The sequence below is a fragment of the Athene cunicularia genome (genome assembly GCF_003259725.1).
Source record: "Athene cunicularia isolate RWA chromosome 5 unlocalized genomic scaffold, athCun1 chr5_part1, whole genome shotgun sequence".
Taxonomy (NCBI): Eukaryota; Metazoa; Chordata; class Aves; order Strigiformes; family Strigidae; genus Athene; species Athene cunicularia.
In genome coordinates, this window is record NW_020799101.1 from 8746028 (window position 1) to 8762021 (window position 15994).

The 15994-nt window shown below is 45.2% G+C and overlaps 1 protein-coding gene across 1 annotated transcript in view; it reads right to left on the bottom strand.

Annotated features, from left to right (window-relative positions):
• The window catches only part of PRKCH (protein kinase C eta), a 120475-nt gene that overhangs the window by 48100 nt on the left and 56381 nt on the right, over nucleotides 1-15994 (bottom strand). The window contains exons 8-9 of the mRNA XM_026849361.1: nucleotides 13751-13894; nucleotides 12837-13010 (exon numbers count right to left, since the gene is read on the bottom strand). Of these exons, the coding sequence (XP_026705162.1) occupies nucleotides 12837-13010; nucleotides 13751-13894 (318 nt within the window). The remainder of the gene's footprint in view (nucleotides 1-12836; nucleotides 13011-13750; nucleotides 13895-15994) is intronic.

A 15994-nucleotide genomic window follows, 5' to 3' on the forward strand; every position in this document is an offset into this window, starting at 1 on the left:
ACCAGTCAGCCTTTTAATGGTACTATTGCACTTCTTTCCCCACAAGCCCCTTCCCAAGTCTTGACATTAATCATCTACAAGCTAGTTTTAAACCCTCTCTAAGTTTAAGAGGATAAGCATTGTTATGTTCCACTTTCTGGCAGCCAGTCAGCTTGAAATGACTACTGGTATTAACATCTTGAGATGCACACAGCAGAAGAAAAGCAACCACGAATCCTTTCATTCTGCTCTGGACATCAGCAGGAAAGCAAATGGCTTGTGACACATGAGGACAGCTTGCCTCTTGTAATCATCCTGGGCTCTGCTCAACAGCTCCTTCTGGGCTCCTTCCAGAAGCTAAGATAGATGTATTCCCAGCAATCTCACAATAACACTTCATGTAGCAACAAAGCCACGTTTCAAGTGCTATCTAAGTCCACATAAACAACAATACTTCACTGTTTCACTCTGCCTTTATTACAGGGCAGCTGAAAGACACCCAGGCTGACTTGTCTATGGCATCAGTGTAAGCCAGAGCAGCACAAACTCTGCAAATCCACCAGCAACCTTGGCTCTTCCGTCCACATCAGATCTCTAACACCACCTCTTCACTGCAGTTGGCTAAATATGCTTTGCCTACCTGTTCAGCAACCCTTCCTCCAGCTGCAGCGGAGATATCGCCTCTGCCTTGCCAGTCAGGCCAGATTTTACATCTCCTTGCTATTCTTTCCTGTCTCCTTCCTCACTGTTCTCTCCACATGTCACATGCTTATCTAGCCCAGCTTGTCCAAGCATCTCTTCAAGCTCATACTTAAAGAAATCCCTCTTGCCAGATCTCCAACAGGAAGTAATTTAATTTACCAGCCACATGACGATGGATGTGTGTGTATTTATGTAAGTAATATACATGCTTGTATAAACATGCATACAGGTAGGTGAATATGCATATATTTTCTACTCTTTCCTTAAAGGTGAGCTTCAGGGAAACAAAATTAACTCTTCCTAACTTAAAACACGTATGTTCTGCTTCTCCAGTGCTGCCAAAACTCCATGACCCATCTCAGATTTCTGGATGTACTTGTCTGCACTATGATCCTTAAAGGAAGATACTACTTTCTCAAATGTTCAGGTGAGCACAGAAACAGCAAGCTCTAAAATTCACATTACTGCTGACAGGGAATTAGCAGCTTTTTGTTACAAACAAGTCTTGCTTCAGTCTAACTGCAAACCTGAGCAAGTATCATTGCATGTGTTACGTGGTGTTTGCAAGTGTAACGGCTAACACCTCACCTCCACCCATGGTCTCATTTCAGGCATCAAGCAGAAGCATGGCTTATTTAATTACTGAAACTCTTCTATTTAGGCCTAACAGAACATTGGACTACCCCAATATTTATTTTTTTAAAAAGAGGTCCAGCAAATTATCTGCCTGGTTTCCTAACAATAAAATTCCCATAGGGTTGCTGAGGAAAAGAGCAGGATGGGTATTACGACTTGTTTGGAATATAGTACTTGTGTATTGGCCTGCTACTACCTGGCAACAATTATTAGAAAGATCAGCACTAATGACCACCCAGGATCTGAAAGCCAAGGAAGTTATTCCATTTTTACTCTTAAGCAAGGCCATCAGCTTGCCAAACTGCAAAGGATCAACCACTCTCCCAGGAATCATTGAGCAGTGAAATAAACAGTGATATTTTATGAAAAAAAAAAAAAAGAGATTTGCAGCAGGCAGAGTAAGAGTGAATAGATAGCTTAAAAAGGGACCAGGAAAAACAAGTCTTAAACCAGCAGACAGTTCAGATACCTTCAAATTTGATGGGACCTAGAGTGACGTGACTCCTTTCTTGGGGACTAACAGCAGGAATTAGGAGTTGAAAGTTGGAGTGTTTTTTCACAGAGCTTAATGCTGAAATCCTCACATTTCTATTTTTCTATTTTGCACTGCTCAGAAGTCTTCCCTGATCTGTTATCTCTGTTTGACGTCGGCAAAAGTAAGAAAGAGCATTTGAGTCAACAGGAAATACTGATGCGAAAGTCTTTGCAGCGGCAGCAGCCACATGAGGAAATCACATTGCACCATTTCTGGACTGGGATCAAGATGCATAAAGCCGCAGAACAATTGTTACTGGAAATTAAATAAAAACTTGGAGGAAACAAATAAAGTCTGTGGGATCAGGTGAGATTGTTTCAAGGCTGGCCTACATCTAGAGATTAGCCCTGACAATTTCACTGCAAGAGAACTGTTGGGTTTTTTTTTTTATTTGTTTAAATTTCAGTTTGCCATCTGTATTTGTTCACCTACTAGCAGGGCAGGAGCTGTTGGAAGAACGTACTATGTTCTAAGGGTAGTGTTTGATAGCAATTACATATACCTTTATTTATTTGTTGTCTTAATGAGGTATTGATGAAGCCTGAAGAGAGTCCCTGATTGCAAAAGCTACTGGGTAGGAACAATCCACATACTGGTTACTGCCCCTTGGAAACACAAGCACCCACTGAAATCTAACTCAAACATCACTTTAGCCCTTTGTCCTCACCAGCTCTACTAGAAAGCTATTTTGAATCCTCATATCTTTCCTCTTCATCATCACAGGCTGAAAACAAACAATAATACAGATTTTATTAAAAGAGCATCCTTTCCCTCTCCATGCCCCCAAAAGGCCAGTGTGATAGCCAACTTCCACCCCCTTCTAGTTAAGAGTCATAGGTGATGTCCATGTACAACTCACATAAGACCAAAGACCTCTGAAGACAGCCAGGGTGAGACTCTTATCTCTGATCACAGGCTTTTATGCTAAGTCAATGGGACTAGGCAGCACCATCGCTGTGGTTCAGGCAGTATGGAGGGAGAAGATGGGGAAAGACAAGTGTTTCCTACGTGCAGACATGCAAGAAAATAATAGCAAAGCTGCCTCCCTTATCTGCCACCCTACAAGAACTGCTGTGCCAAGGGCAGTGTGGAGGTCAGAGTGGACTTCTCTCAAGAAAGCAATCAGTGGAGGCTCAGGAGACACACTGGATAACACCAGTGGGGCCTCTCCAGCCTCCAGAACCACCAGGAATAGGCTCGGACAAACTGCACATCCCCGTCACAGCAGAGCTCTCCCAGACGCTGCTTGTGCCCACACCGATTCCTCTGCAGGACAGGGGACTGAGCTGCCCCACCAAGAACACATCCCAGCAGTAATTTCACCCAAGCCTCCTCTTTAGCTGACAGCATATAAGGCAGCATCTGGAGGATATGGAGACCTGGCTAAATGCTGTTTAGAGCAATGATCCAATTCCCCCCCCATCCTCCTCCTCCAAAGAAATAAAATTAAAAAAAAAAAAAAGAGCCTGGCTTGGGAATTGTGCTAAATTTGCATTTCAGCTTTTTGGAAGTAACTCATGCACACAACTCCTTAGAAAATCAGCTTTGGGCTCAATCTGAGTTCACTGAAGCCAAAGGGTTTCCCCAAGAAAATGGTCATTTTTCACTGTTTTGGCAGTTTATGCTTTGTAGAGCAGAAGGCAGGCTTTCAAAATTATCTCCATACAGAGACAGCTGTGTCAGTGCTTCCCAGAGAAAGTTTATTGTTTCCAAAAAGAGTAGCAGGGCTTAGGAAGCTTGCAAGCAAATTATTACAAGATAATTACAAGAGCTGGCAGTCTCCCCTCGTGCTCCCAATGTTCCTGTTCTCCCTTCGTGGTCCACAACCCCCACACAAAGCAATCTGCCTCAGATCTTGCTGGAAGCGTGCAAATAAACCGTGCTGTCTCAGTACCCGGCTTCAGAAAGCCACATGTCCAACTTCCCCAGCAGCGCGAGTGGCCATCCGTATCTGGGTCAAGCCATGCCAAAGCACAGGACTTGGAGGAAGAATAATAAACAGGTTTGTTTCTAATATTTATCTTCATAGGAGTAACACAACCATGAAGCGTTTTCAGAGGCTGCTCTGTGCCAAAACGCCTCTCCTCCACACGCAGCCCCTTGACAAGGCAGTGCTGCATCCTCACAAGCTGCTTGCTGCTCCCCGCTAAGAGGTTTATAGGAGGGGAGGCTGCTCAAGGGCGTTACGTGTGGCAGTGTTTCAAAACCAGAGAAGAACACAGGTGTCAAAAGAAAGGGCTCACCAAGATGGAATCACCAAAACAACCTTTGCACACACACACACACACACGTGTGTGTGCACAAGAGCTGAAGCAGATCTGATTAGCTCAGCCCCAAATTCCCAGACACCATCAAAGCCCCACTCACCTGACTGCGATGGAGCAAGACACTGACTTATGCTACGTGAAGATTTGGTCCTCTGATTTCAAATCAGAATAACTACATCAAGAAGAGGAGAAGAAACATCTCCGCACCCTGACTGCTCAGCTGAAATTACATGGATGTGTTAGAGATGCTTCTTAAACATGGCCGCAGCGATCGCTGCCACGGCACCTGCCACTGCTCCGCTCGCCGCCGCGGCCCGACTCCCGGACAGACACGGCGGCAGCAGAAAGGCGGCAGGTTTTACAGCCATCTGCTAGCTGACTTTTGGTGCTCTGTTAGCCATTCTACCTCTCTGCTTCAGTGACTGCAGAAGTAGGTGCCAGCCTCAGGAACCACTTCTGCCTAGGAGAAATCAAGCCGTGGCGAGGGACCACGGGACCACGCCACAGATGGCACATACAGCCCTGGGGCTATCGAGACAGGAGATGGCTGTGCATGGCGCCACATCTGAAAGGCTAAGAAAGGGAAGGTTTCTTTCTTCCACTGGTTTTGGGGTGGTTTTTAGCTAGAAGCGGGTGAATATTCAGCAAACTCAGAAAGGGGGTAAGGCATATGAGGCGTCTTCTCCAGGCTGGGAAGCTGATGAGCACACTTCTGAGAAGCACAAGTCACTTCCCCACACCAGGCTCATTTTCAGCTCCTTTAACAGAGCCACCAGCGTCATTGTCACAACTATGAGAATGGGGCAGTTGTCACCAGTTATCACTGACAACCACGCTCTCCTATCTGACGCTGCTGATAGCAGGCACAGTGCAGGCTTTCCTACGCCGCGGCAGCGAGGCACATAAACATCGCCCAGAGAACAACAAATTGGCTCTTGCTATTTGCATAAATAAACTCTGCAGGGTCCCTCGGGGTAAAGCCTGCCTCCTGCACGCATGTGTGCACAGCACGGTATTAACGCTGAGCTCATTCCAGAAGAGCTGAACAACGACAACCACAACCCAGGGCAAGCTGATGGGAGTTGCGGGTTCCCACCTGCCCCAGAAAAAAAAAAAAAAAAATCACAAATCTAACTACACCCTCCAAATTTCTGCCCCTGTTTTCTTAACCATGTGGCTGAAATTTCAAGCTCACCAGCTGGACAGATTTTGTAACACACAAATTCAATCGTTTCTCTGGAACAATGCATCCTTTGGGATATGCCAGTAAACCATACCTGCATCCTTCCATCTCATCCCCTCCCCTCAAGACTGTCTAATTCACAGCAGGATTACATGATTAGCCCATCTTATGACCAGAAACTTTTACTCAACTTACATGTAAAAGTCTGATTTTTATCACTCTTTCATTTGTAACTGTTCCATTGGAAACAAAACAAAAGCCCCAACTGGGGTTGAGGGGAAAAATCACTCTCAGGTACTAGATCAACCAATTAAATCATGTACAAAAAATGTCTGTGTAATCCAAATTAAAAAAAAAAAAAAAAAAAAAAAAAAAGCAAGCCAGTTTGGCCACCATTAAAACAAAATATCAAAAAGATACAGAACAAATTAAAAGAACAAATAAAATTAAATTTTCCCCTCCAGATCTTTTAAAATTGCATAGAAAGCTACATAAACACTCCTTCCCACTTGAAAGATAAAAAACAAAGGGCTGGATGAAATTAGAGGGGAATAAATTGAGGAATAAGGAACTAGAATACATCAAGCTGTAGACATCACCTATTAATCAAAGATTTATGGGACATCTGCACCCCTCAGCTGGCTGCTGGTATCATGGTATCTCCAAAGAGCATAGCTCTGAAAAGATCATGCTCTTTTTACAGCCTTCAGTTCAGAAAAAAGCTACTGGAATTGCTGTTTCCTGTTTGGAGCGATCAACTTGAGGCAGCTCCAGCCTGTTTTTAAAAATACTGAACTCTGAAGTATGTGCTGGCCTCAGACTGTGCTGGGGAAGGCTAGAGACCAATACAAGCTCAGCCGAAGGTCTTCAAGAAAACCAAAAGTGCCAGAACACCCAAAGGCTGATTGGAAACAGCTTGCTATGAGGGTTTTGTGGATCCATCCTCTCACCTTAAACATCATCTGGAAAGCAATACAGATGGAAAGAGACTAAAACCTGAAGCACCCCTGGGTCATACCTCAGGTGGTTACCTCTTCCCAGAGCTACCCTACCTTTCCACACACACCCCCCCAACACCACCACCTCCTCCTCAATACTGACTGGCACCTGCTTGCTCAGGCTATTTGTGTCTTGGTTCCACTTTGACCCCTTTTTATGTCACAATTTCCCCTATTTGAAGTCCAAAGAAAAATAGTTTCACATACTGTGGCTAACCATAAGCAACAGCATCTCCTTCAGCTACCCTTGCACTAAACTTGATAATTTTGCTTAACAGTTACAGTCTCTCTCATAAGCCGCTGCAGATGGAGACAGGCGTTTTCTCAGCTTCATAAAAATGCAAGTATCCAAAGTCCCTCAACAACCAGGGGTGGGAAAGTTATGTTCAGGGGCTATAACAAGATGATGGCAGCTAACCCTTCAGTTCATATTTTCACTTCAGCTCGTGTCACCTCAATGTGCAGCCTAAGTGTGGGCACCCAGTGTTTACAGATAAAATCAGAAATGTCACTCTGGCTACAAAAAAACCCTGACCCTGTATGTTCCTGAAATGAAGAGACCACCACAAGGTATGCATGTCAGAGAAAAGCCGAGCCTTTCAGACTGGGCTTTGGAGGCCTCACTCATCTGGTTTACCGGCAACTTGTGCCAGCAAAGATGTCGTGGGGTTTGGGTGGATGTGAACACTGCAAAACCACAGAAAAACACGGTTTTGACCAGTCTGCCTTTATTCAGTGATGGACAGGACAGGAGCCAGAGAAAGGCAGAAACCGAGTGCCCCTCCCACGGTTGCAAAGCCAACATGAGGGCTCTGTGGCACACACCTGCAGAAGCTGCACCGGAGAGGGAAGGTGAGGAAAGGATATTCCCCTGTACCTCTCTGTCCAACAGCCCCCCCAAAAAAAATCTAACTCAGTGCCTCTGCCTCAGGTAAAGCACAACTCAAGGTCCTTCAATCCTGACTTTGGAAGGACTCTGCAGCAAGCCCCCAGGAGGGCACCTGTATTTATGTTCAGAAGGCATCCTAGACTGTACCAAGCTGTTTTGAAAATGCCAGGCCTGGAAACAGGATATCCCTGTCAACATGTTTGCTTGATTTTGACTGCAGCAACAAAACTGAAATGTGCACTGGTCTTCCAGCAGAGTGGCTTGGGGCTAACAAGTCTCAATGCTCAAGAACAGGGGAAAGAGTCTCAGTGCCTGCAGAAAAGCATCCAAGAATTGCACTCATGTTGGGTGTATGCACGTATGGAGTTGTGCCTCCCCGACGTGCCAGAGAGGGAGGGCTGGGGGTTTAGAGCCTGGGAGGTGATCAAAGCTGTCCTCTCTGCTCCCAAGGGGCTCCCTCTAAGCACCTTTCAAAGAGAACATCAAAGAGGCTTCACTGCTTCCTTACCGCCCACCAGCAGCCTCCAAGGCCTGTGTCAGTACGCTTGTTCATCTAACCAGAGCCCCAGGAAAGCTGCCACTGCCCTTCCAGCCTTCCTCACCTCCACCATGCCAGACTCTGCCCCAGGGCTACCCTGTGCTCTATACCCATTTGGTGACAGTGGAGTGGCTGATGGACAACCAGGCTGGAGATCCCCTGGAGGAACCACAACAGCCTCCCCTGGACATATAGGGCACCCTGACCTCTTCTGTGGCATCTAGGGACCAATGGGTGGGTAAGCAGCCAGCCAGCTGCCACTGCTCAGTCCTACCACTTTGGCTGGTGGGCCCTCACTTGAAATTACGTCCTCATCAAAGGCTCCGGGTTAGCACTTCTACAGGCTCATCTCTCTAAACACCTGGGTGATCCATGACACAATGCCCACGCTGACCCTGGGAGAATTGCTTGAGTGCCCCAAGAGCCAGCAGAGACATGGAGAAACCTCTTCCTTCCAGGTCAAGAGCATGACATCAGCCTGCAGCTTGTAAAGGGAGCAGAAAGCTGCATGCCGGACAGCAGGTTGCCCTTGTAAAATGGGACCAGTTCAATGATTATGCTCCCCTGGAGTCCCTATGCCAGTCCCTACTGGCTTCAATAGCACCCCTGCTAGCTATTATCTTGGAAGGACGCTCATTATAGAAAATCACGCCCCCTCTGCCAAGTTCTCGTGTCTCACTATTTTTGGAACAACACGGGCAGGCTCTGTGCCTCAGCAACTGTCAGCAGAGCCACACGGAAAGCAAATCCATATAATGATCAGGTTAGCAGGGACAGTGCTGGAAACAGCATTGCCTGGGGGACGGTCCCTTAGAAGCACCCTGCAGTCATGAGAAAAGGATAAGGGCGATAAACATAAAATCCAGAAGCTATCTGACACTATTTGCATGGGAAGCTGATCTCCCCCAGCCCTTTTCATTCTCATGCATACAAGTGGAAACAAAAGGATTTAAAATCAAACCACCTGTGGAGGAAAGATGGTTCCTAAACTCCAAAGAAGACAGGACCTACTTACTACAAACTCATTTTAATTAAAACATTCCAGGATCCACATTCCCCAGGGTTAAATTACTGACTTCGCTATTTATATATATAGCCTCTTTTACCCATTCTAGGACAGTATTGTTGAGGTGTTGGATCACACCAGTGTCAGGTAAATAGAAACAAGTGTTTTTTGGTGCTTGTGACCCCTAGCGCAGGATCCACGATTACCCGTAGGTCAGTTCCAGCACCTGTCAGCAACTCACAGATTACTGGAGCAGGAGCATAATCCTCTCTGACACTAAAGGATGAGTCTAAGGCCCTAGAAAAAGCAGAGGTAAATGGCTTAGGCAAAGTGGAAAGTTCCCAAGGCAAGGCTTTCAATTGAAAAAAAAAATATTAAAAAAAGATGTGGTGAGCAAGGAAGACCTCACACAGATGCAGCTGGAGCAGGACTTAAACTGCCCCCCCCCCGTAAGGGAGCAGCAGGACTCCTTCCTTGCCTTTCACAGGAAAGGAATCTGGAGGTGCAAGTCTAAAACTGCCCAGCCCAGCGCCGGGCATGCAGAGGGCCATGTCCAGCCTCTGCCAGCCTGCTGTGCAGCTAATATTTCCTCTTTAGGCTTCAAAACCTGTGACCCATAACCAGGCAGAGACAACCCTTGCAGCTCCTACCACCTAGTGGCTGCAGTATTTCTCTGCGAGAGAGCAAGGAGGCTGTTTGGAGGTCAGGCAGCCTCAGCCCACCCTGGGCAAATAAAGCAGCCCTTGCTAGTGGGTATCACTTATGCTGCAGCTGAGACTAAATTAGGACCACAGTGAGCACAGAGGCAGCACAAGAAAACAGAAAACCTTTCTGAAAACCATCAGCAGCTAATGTAAGTACAGAAAAACCTCAGCTAGCTCTAAAACAAAAGTAGCAACAATACAGATGAACTCAGGTAATGCACTGCTGTTTCTGTACTTGTGCCAGCTCAGCTAATGTTAGCTAATGCACTACACAACATCTCACCATGCAGCACAGACATGCCCCAGGCGGCTGCTTAAGTCAGGGGAAGAGTTTTCTGGTTTGGGTGGAATATTATACAAGAGTCAAAATTCAAATGGCTCTAGATCCAGCCAAACTCTCAAACCCTTTGAGCGCTTGTCCTCAAACTGCTGCAGCATTTCAGGTGCTTCAAGGTCCTTCCTCTCCAGTTTACACAATTTCCTTTTATAGTGGAGGGGGGCCCATAACTGGACACCTTTAATCTAGGTGCAGCCTCACCAGTGCCACGTAGAGGGGATAATGACTTCCCATGAGCTCCTGAAGCAGGCCAGTATATAATAAAACTTATGTGCAATGAGACTGAACTGCTGGCACCTACCATAAGCCACAGGTACCTTCCAGGTGGGCTACTACCCTGCCAGTTAGTCCCAGACTGTCTTGATGTATCTTATGGGATCAGGCTCCGACTTTGCTTTGACAAATGGTAAAAAGCCTCAAAATGACTGGTTCTTGAAATATTCCTAAAGGCAGACCCAGTAGGTCATTATTTATCCAGGATCTCCACAGAAGACTGGAGTCACGCTTTGTTTTTTATAACATAAGCCACATTTTAAGAGTGTGGACTGTATAATACATGAAATGTAGTTTCCATGTAACTGCAAGTGAAATTAGGTATTGTTTTGTGTAACCTTGCCCCCAACTCCAAACATAAGTAACATTTTAAAATATGGCTGCAGGCCAATATTTTGAGTAAGTGGTTACTCATTTTATATATGTATATTATTTTCTGTCAAGTTTGTGCTAATGGAGGGGATAACCCAATGCCATGTAAAGAATGAGCAGACACCCTAAGTACTGTATCAGCCTGGTTAAGCCCTCCTGGAAGGGCTCTGTCCAATGAATACCCTGCTGTTGCAATCATTCCTCTACTATAGCAAAGGGATTTAATTATGCTTTTATAAGCAATTTAAATCTGGTTATTCTGGATTGAAGTGGGTGTCACTGAGTGCAGAACATGGGCAAAAGACACAATGAACCACATTAGTCTGAAATCGACTTTTTCTTTTTTAAACACTTCCCTTTTTGGTTTTGTTCATTATTCAAGTGGTTTTCTGTTACTGACAATCCAGACAATGAAGAAAAGTGGGATTCAAGTAAAAGAGGAACCTGGGAAAGACTGGAAATAGAAGGGTCCTCCTATGACAAGCACCACTCCCTTGGCACCCTTCCAGAGACTGACCAGCTCTGTGTTCAGGGCAGCAAGGGCTGCGGGGTTCTTCCCTCTGCTCCTCTGACGACAAGCTGGTCCAGAAATTCCTGTTCCAGGCTGTTCTACTGTTTAGCAACCTCCTTTTCATTTCCAGTCTAACTGTATCCATGGCCAGTCTAGACTCATCTAATCTTAGCCAGCATCTTGACAGTTTTGTTTCCCTCCTCAGTGTTCAACATCTGCAGACATCAATCAGATCCTCTTTTTGCTTTCAATTTGCTAGTCTAAACAGGCTAAGTTCTTCCCTTTTTTTCCCCCTTTGCAAAAGACTGCAATTACTTCATGAGCCTAGAAGACCTCATCTGCACCCATAGTAGATTACGTTCATTTTTTGAACATGATGGACAGTACTAGCACAGTGACCTTAAATCTTCCCTAAATTCATGGGAAATACTCTGCACTGCCCAGAAGAGCACAACTGCTATTTTCACATCTACACTGCAATTCAGTAAAACCATAAGACCATAGCAATGAGTGACAAAAACCACTGCTATTCTGCATCTGACCTCAAACAGTACACATCAGTACAGGACATTTTTTATATTTTACATGAGAACTTCAGGAAATCCATTCAAATTCAGGCCCTGTGTCCTCATATTATGAAATAAAAGAGGAGTTTCCTTCACTACTAGTGACAATAGTGAGCTTTAAGTTTTGTTTCTGCTATACAGCACAGCTGCTCTGTGAACCATGTAAGCTGTATATAAAAAAAACCACAAAACCAAACCACCTCATTTCTATTACATGACTCTACTCAAGGGTTCCACCCTGAACGAGCACAGCTCAAACTCCGTAACTGGCTGTTGCATCACCCCAGTGAGAAGAGAAATGGGTAGGTGGCAAGATGCTGCTTTTTTTTTTTTTCTTTTTTCTTTCAGTATTTTGGGCTCATGTAGGAGGACTGAAGCCACAGTTAAAAGGGCAAATTTCTCCTGCCTCTTAGGAGAGGAAAACAAGTTCTATTACCATTTAGCAATGGACAAAAAGCAACTGGAAAGGAGCCCAAGCAGTTTGGAACATCTACACTGCAGAAAATGCTTTACTCCTAATAACAGCTTAGCTCAGGGACTCCCAAACTTACCTTGCTGGGACACGGCTGTGGCCACTGCCGCCATCACAGCCACTCCTTCCTCCATGACCTACATCAGGAACTAGCTCCCACCCACATGCACACACCAGAGGAGGCTCTAAGCTGGATCCGCAGCACATATGCAGTCCTGGACAGGCAGCGCATGTGCCAAGGTGTACATACCACAAGTGACAGCAATGCTATCATTTGTCTTATCTACATGAGAAGAAATGCCAACTGTATATAGATCTGATTCAGTGTCCACACATGTCAGTAAGATCCTTTCCAGTAACCCCAAATGGTCTTTCATTCCTGAGAAGTATACAATGGCTGGTAGATAGAGAAGACTACCCTTGCTTCCAAGCACAACTCATTAAGTTTGCAGATAACTCAATGCAAATACAGTCCTTTTAAAATTCAGGTAGCCATACAGCAGCACCTGAGATCTCACACCAACTGGAGGACACTGCAGGTCTGTACACATGTGTACATATGTATTTGGAAATGTTCACTGGCACAAAGATGTTTCTAGGGGAGACACAAAGAAAGGCTTCCCTGTTATTACCATTTTGTTAGGGAGCCTAGAACAAGCCAGGATTTTGTTTGCCAAATGCCCAGCAGATGTTAGAGGTGGATTACAGCAGAGGGCTCTGTTCAACCTTGAGCTGAGAGTTTCTCCTGTGGCTAAGGTAGATAGTTATAACAGGCCAGGCAGCAAATATACAGGAGAGAGCCTTCTCTGTCCTGAACATGCCAGCCAGCATCAGAAGGAAGGCTGTCCACTCCCTGGGCTATACTTACAGGAGTCTGGAAGCAACAGTAGAGCTTGGTGAGGAACGGGTGGTTCCTTGCTAAGGAAAGGATGCGTTTCTCGGTCATGGTGCATTCAACATCGTCATCTTGAAGAATGACATCCTTCTTCAACACCTTCACTGCATAGAGCTGCCCACTCTCTTTCATCTTGGCAAGCATCACCTAAACCAAAGGGGAGGATGAATCGCAAGCGTTGAGCCCTCAGTCTCTATGAGCAACACGGAATGTCTCGCACCTTCTCACACTAGAAAGGTCAGTTATCTCGTGACCAGGCTTGTGGATGCAGGTGAGTCAGCCTGTTGGCATGGGCATCAGTGTACAATAGATGACACATATGTTACTGCCTGCAGCAGGCTTCTCCTGATAGAAATACCCACACATGTTGCTCCAATGTCTGGTGTGGAGCTATCTGATCAAAGCTCATCCACTGTGCCAGGGCAAACCCCCTGAGCAGTGCCATCCATCCCACTTCCCTCCTCAGTGACTGAATTCAAATGCACCATTTCACATTGGCTTTGTGGCAAAGCAAAGAAATGAAATCTCCATCTCGCTGTGTTTGAAACCACTGCCTTGTTTCCTTTAAAGGAAAAGTCTTTACATGCTCCAAGAAACACTGCCCAAATGAGTGCTAATGCACACACTCACAATTTCTGGTATGGGCCCTGGCATGTAGCTATTCTTTTGGTTGCTAATGTTTTCTTTTTTTGTGATATCCAATTCTTCGCTTTGCTGTCAGCTTTCTTTCTCTTCCCTTTTCCACCTGCTCTCTGTAACCAGCCTTGCTGCACAAAGCATACTCCACTGGACAGCCTGTGTACCACATTATGAAATAACTTCACCTATCTTGGAGCTTCTTAAATGAGGAATGCAGTTTTCCCCAAAAGAGCCACAGTAACTCTCACCTTTCCAAAACTGCCCTTTCCCAATACACGAAGGAAGGTTAAGTCTTTGATCCCAAGTTTGCTCGCTGAACTTTCACTAACACTGTTGACTTCTTTCAGGCTGCCTTTTCCCTGATGTCTCAAAGTAGATCTTGAAACCAGTTTCTGTGAAGGAAAGCAAATAAGTATCAGTCTGCATAGAAATTGTACTTTTGCCTGAGAGGTGTACACAAGTAGTCAAACTACCGACCTGGGGATTTAGGACCTGTTCAGATGCACTGCAGGGCCACTGGAACAGAAAGAACATTGGTACCACCACCCCACATAGCTGTTACGTGTGACCAGCCAACCTCAGCACAGGGCTGTGCTGGGATGTCATCGCTGGTTCCTGACCGGGGCATTTTAAGTTGTAAACCCAGCAGATCCAAGAGGCAAGCCTGCCTCTCTCCACCCTCACTCCTCAGAAAAATAAGACAATAAGTATGGAAATCCAAGTCTCCTATCTAACATCAGAGCAAATGAGATCTAAAATCCAAGCAGCTTTCATCTGAATCTTTTTGGTTTCTGCCTGATTTTAAGACTCTTACTCAAAACCCAGTTCAGGGGGACCCAAACTTCCAAACATTTTTCTTACAGCCTTACAGGCTGTAGCTTCCTCCGCTGCTGTAAATTCGACAGAAGGCTGTTCATTCCCACGCCAGCGGTGAGGTGTCTGCATTTTACCGCTATTAGCACACATTTCTGGAGCTCCTATATTTGCAGTATACAACGATCAAGTAAACCCCCAGTGTCCCCTGTTCGCAGCCCTCCAGGCACGAGTATGCATATAAACCACGAGTACTTTTATTCAGTTTATTAGCCCGAACAAAGCCACACGGACTTCTTGAGCTCCACCTTGTGACTACTTTGGTGTAAAGCAAAATCCTTCCTGCACACAAGACTAGTCCGACTGCCACAGAAATGGCAACCCCAGCCATGGGGAAAGAACCAAGAGCATTCAGGACAGCACCTAATAAAACTCCCAACAGATTTAAGCTTACAGCACAGAATGAACACTTACCTAGAGCCTTTAGTTCATGAATAACGAGAAGCGACTGTTAAACACCAAGCAGAGATTTTTATTTTCCTGGTTCCATCTCCTTTTGACGTGCAGATTATGCAAACAACAAATGCTAACAAGCACTGATTTTTACAGAACTGAGAAGGGAATCTGGGACTTGTGTTTCCCTGTATCTCCCAGGATAACTGTCCTCCTGAACTGCTGCTACAGCATGAAGAGCAAAGATAAGAAAGTCTCATTTGCTACAAACCAACTGAAATCAAAAGGGGCAGCACAGCCTAAGGTGCAAGCAAGGCTGATACAGGATCATGAGGTCAATCCATGAAGCTGAGTAACTGTGTGACAAGATTTACCATGTCTGGGCAAGTATTTTTTGAGCTTTAATTTTTTTTTTTTGTCAATTAAAAGTAAATAAACTACCATTTCATTATGGGTTATTGTGGTTTCAAGCAAACTCACTTCTCAAAACTACCCACAAAGGAAACGTGATGAAAACTTGTTATCAAATAACAGCTCTGATTTACATTACCCTTTACGAGCATTTTCACTCAAGCTCTTACAGTGTGTTTTAAACTGTCTGAATAGACTCAGATATACAACAGCTGGACTGTACACATATGTCCCAACACTGGTAACAATCTCACCGGGACCCTGTCTCGGACAGCAAAGATGAGAGATGATGTTGTGTTGACAGGGACCTGGGCCCTGTTGAGCTGGGAAACTGTAGCAAAGAGTGAAACAGTTTCCCCAAAATCACTCAGAAAAACAGTGACGAAGTGGGGAAGAGAACCTAGGCCTCTTGCTGAGCACTTCTTATGCTCTATTCCAAGCCATGTGTGCAGACAGCGCACTTGTGTTTGCAGGAAAGGTAGAAGAAGAAAAAAAAAAAAAAGGTATGGCATGAATTATAGTGACCATTAATTAGTTTGGGTTCTTATTCTCCTCTCATTCATGCCAAACAGATAAGAGTAAATGGAGTCACACCACTGTGAAACACAAGCAGACAGCAAAGTAACACCTATAGATAAAGCCTCTGTCATGGCTATAAGACATCCATTTTCCAGGTGAAGTCTTTGCCACAAGCCAAAGACAGCAACAACCTACTCACGCAGTCTGCCACCCAATGTCATCTGCTATAACTGAAGTCTCTGACTTCTCCTGCACCCATATAAAGGTTCAGTTTTAAATGTTTTAAATAGGGGGGG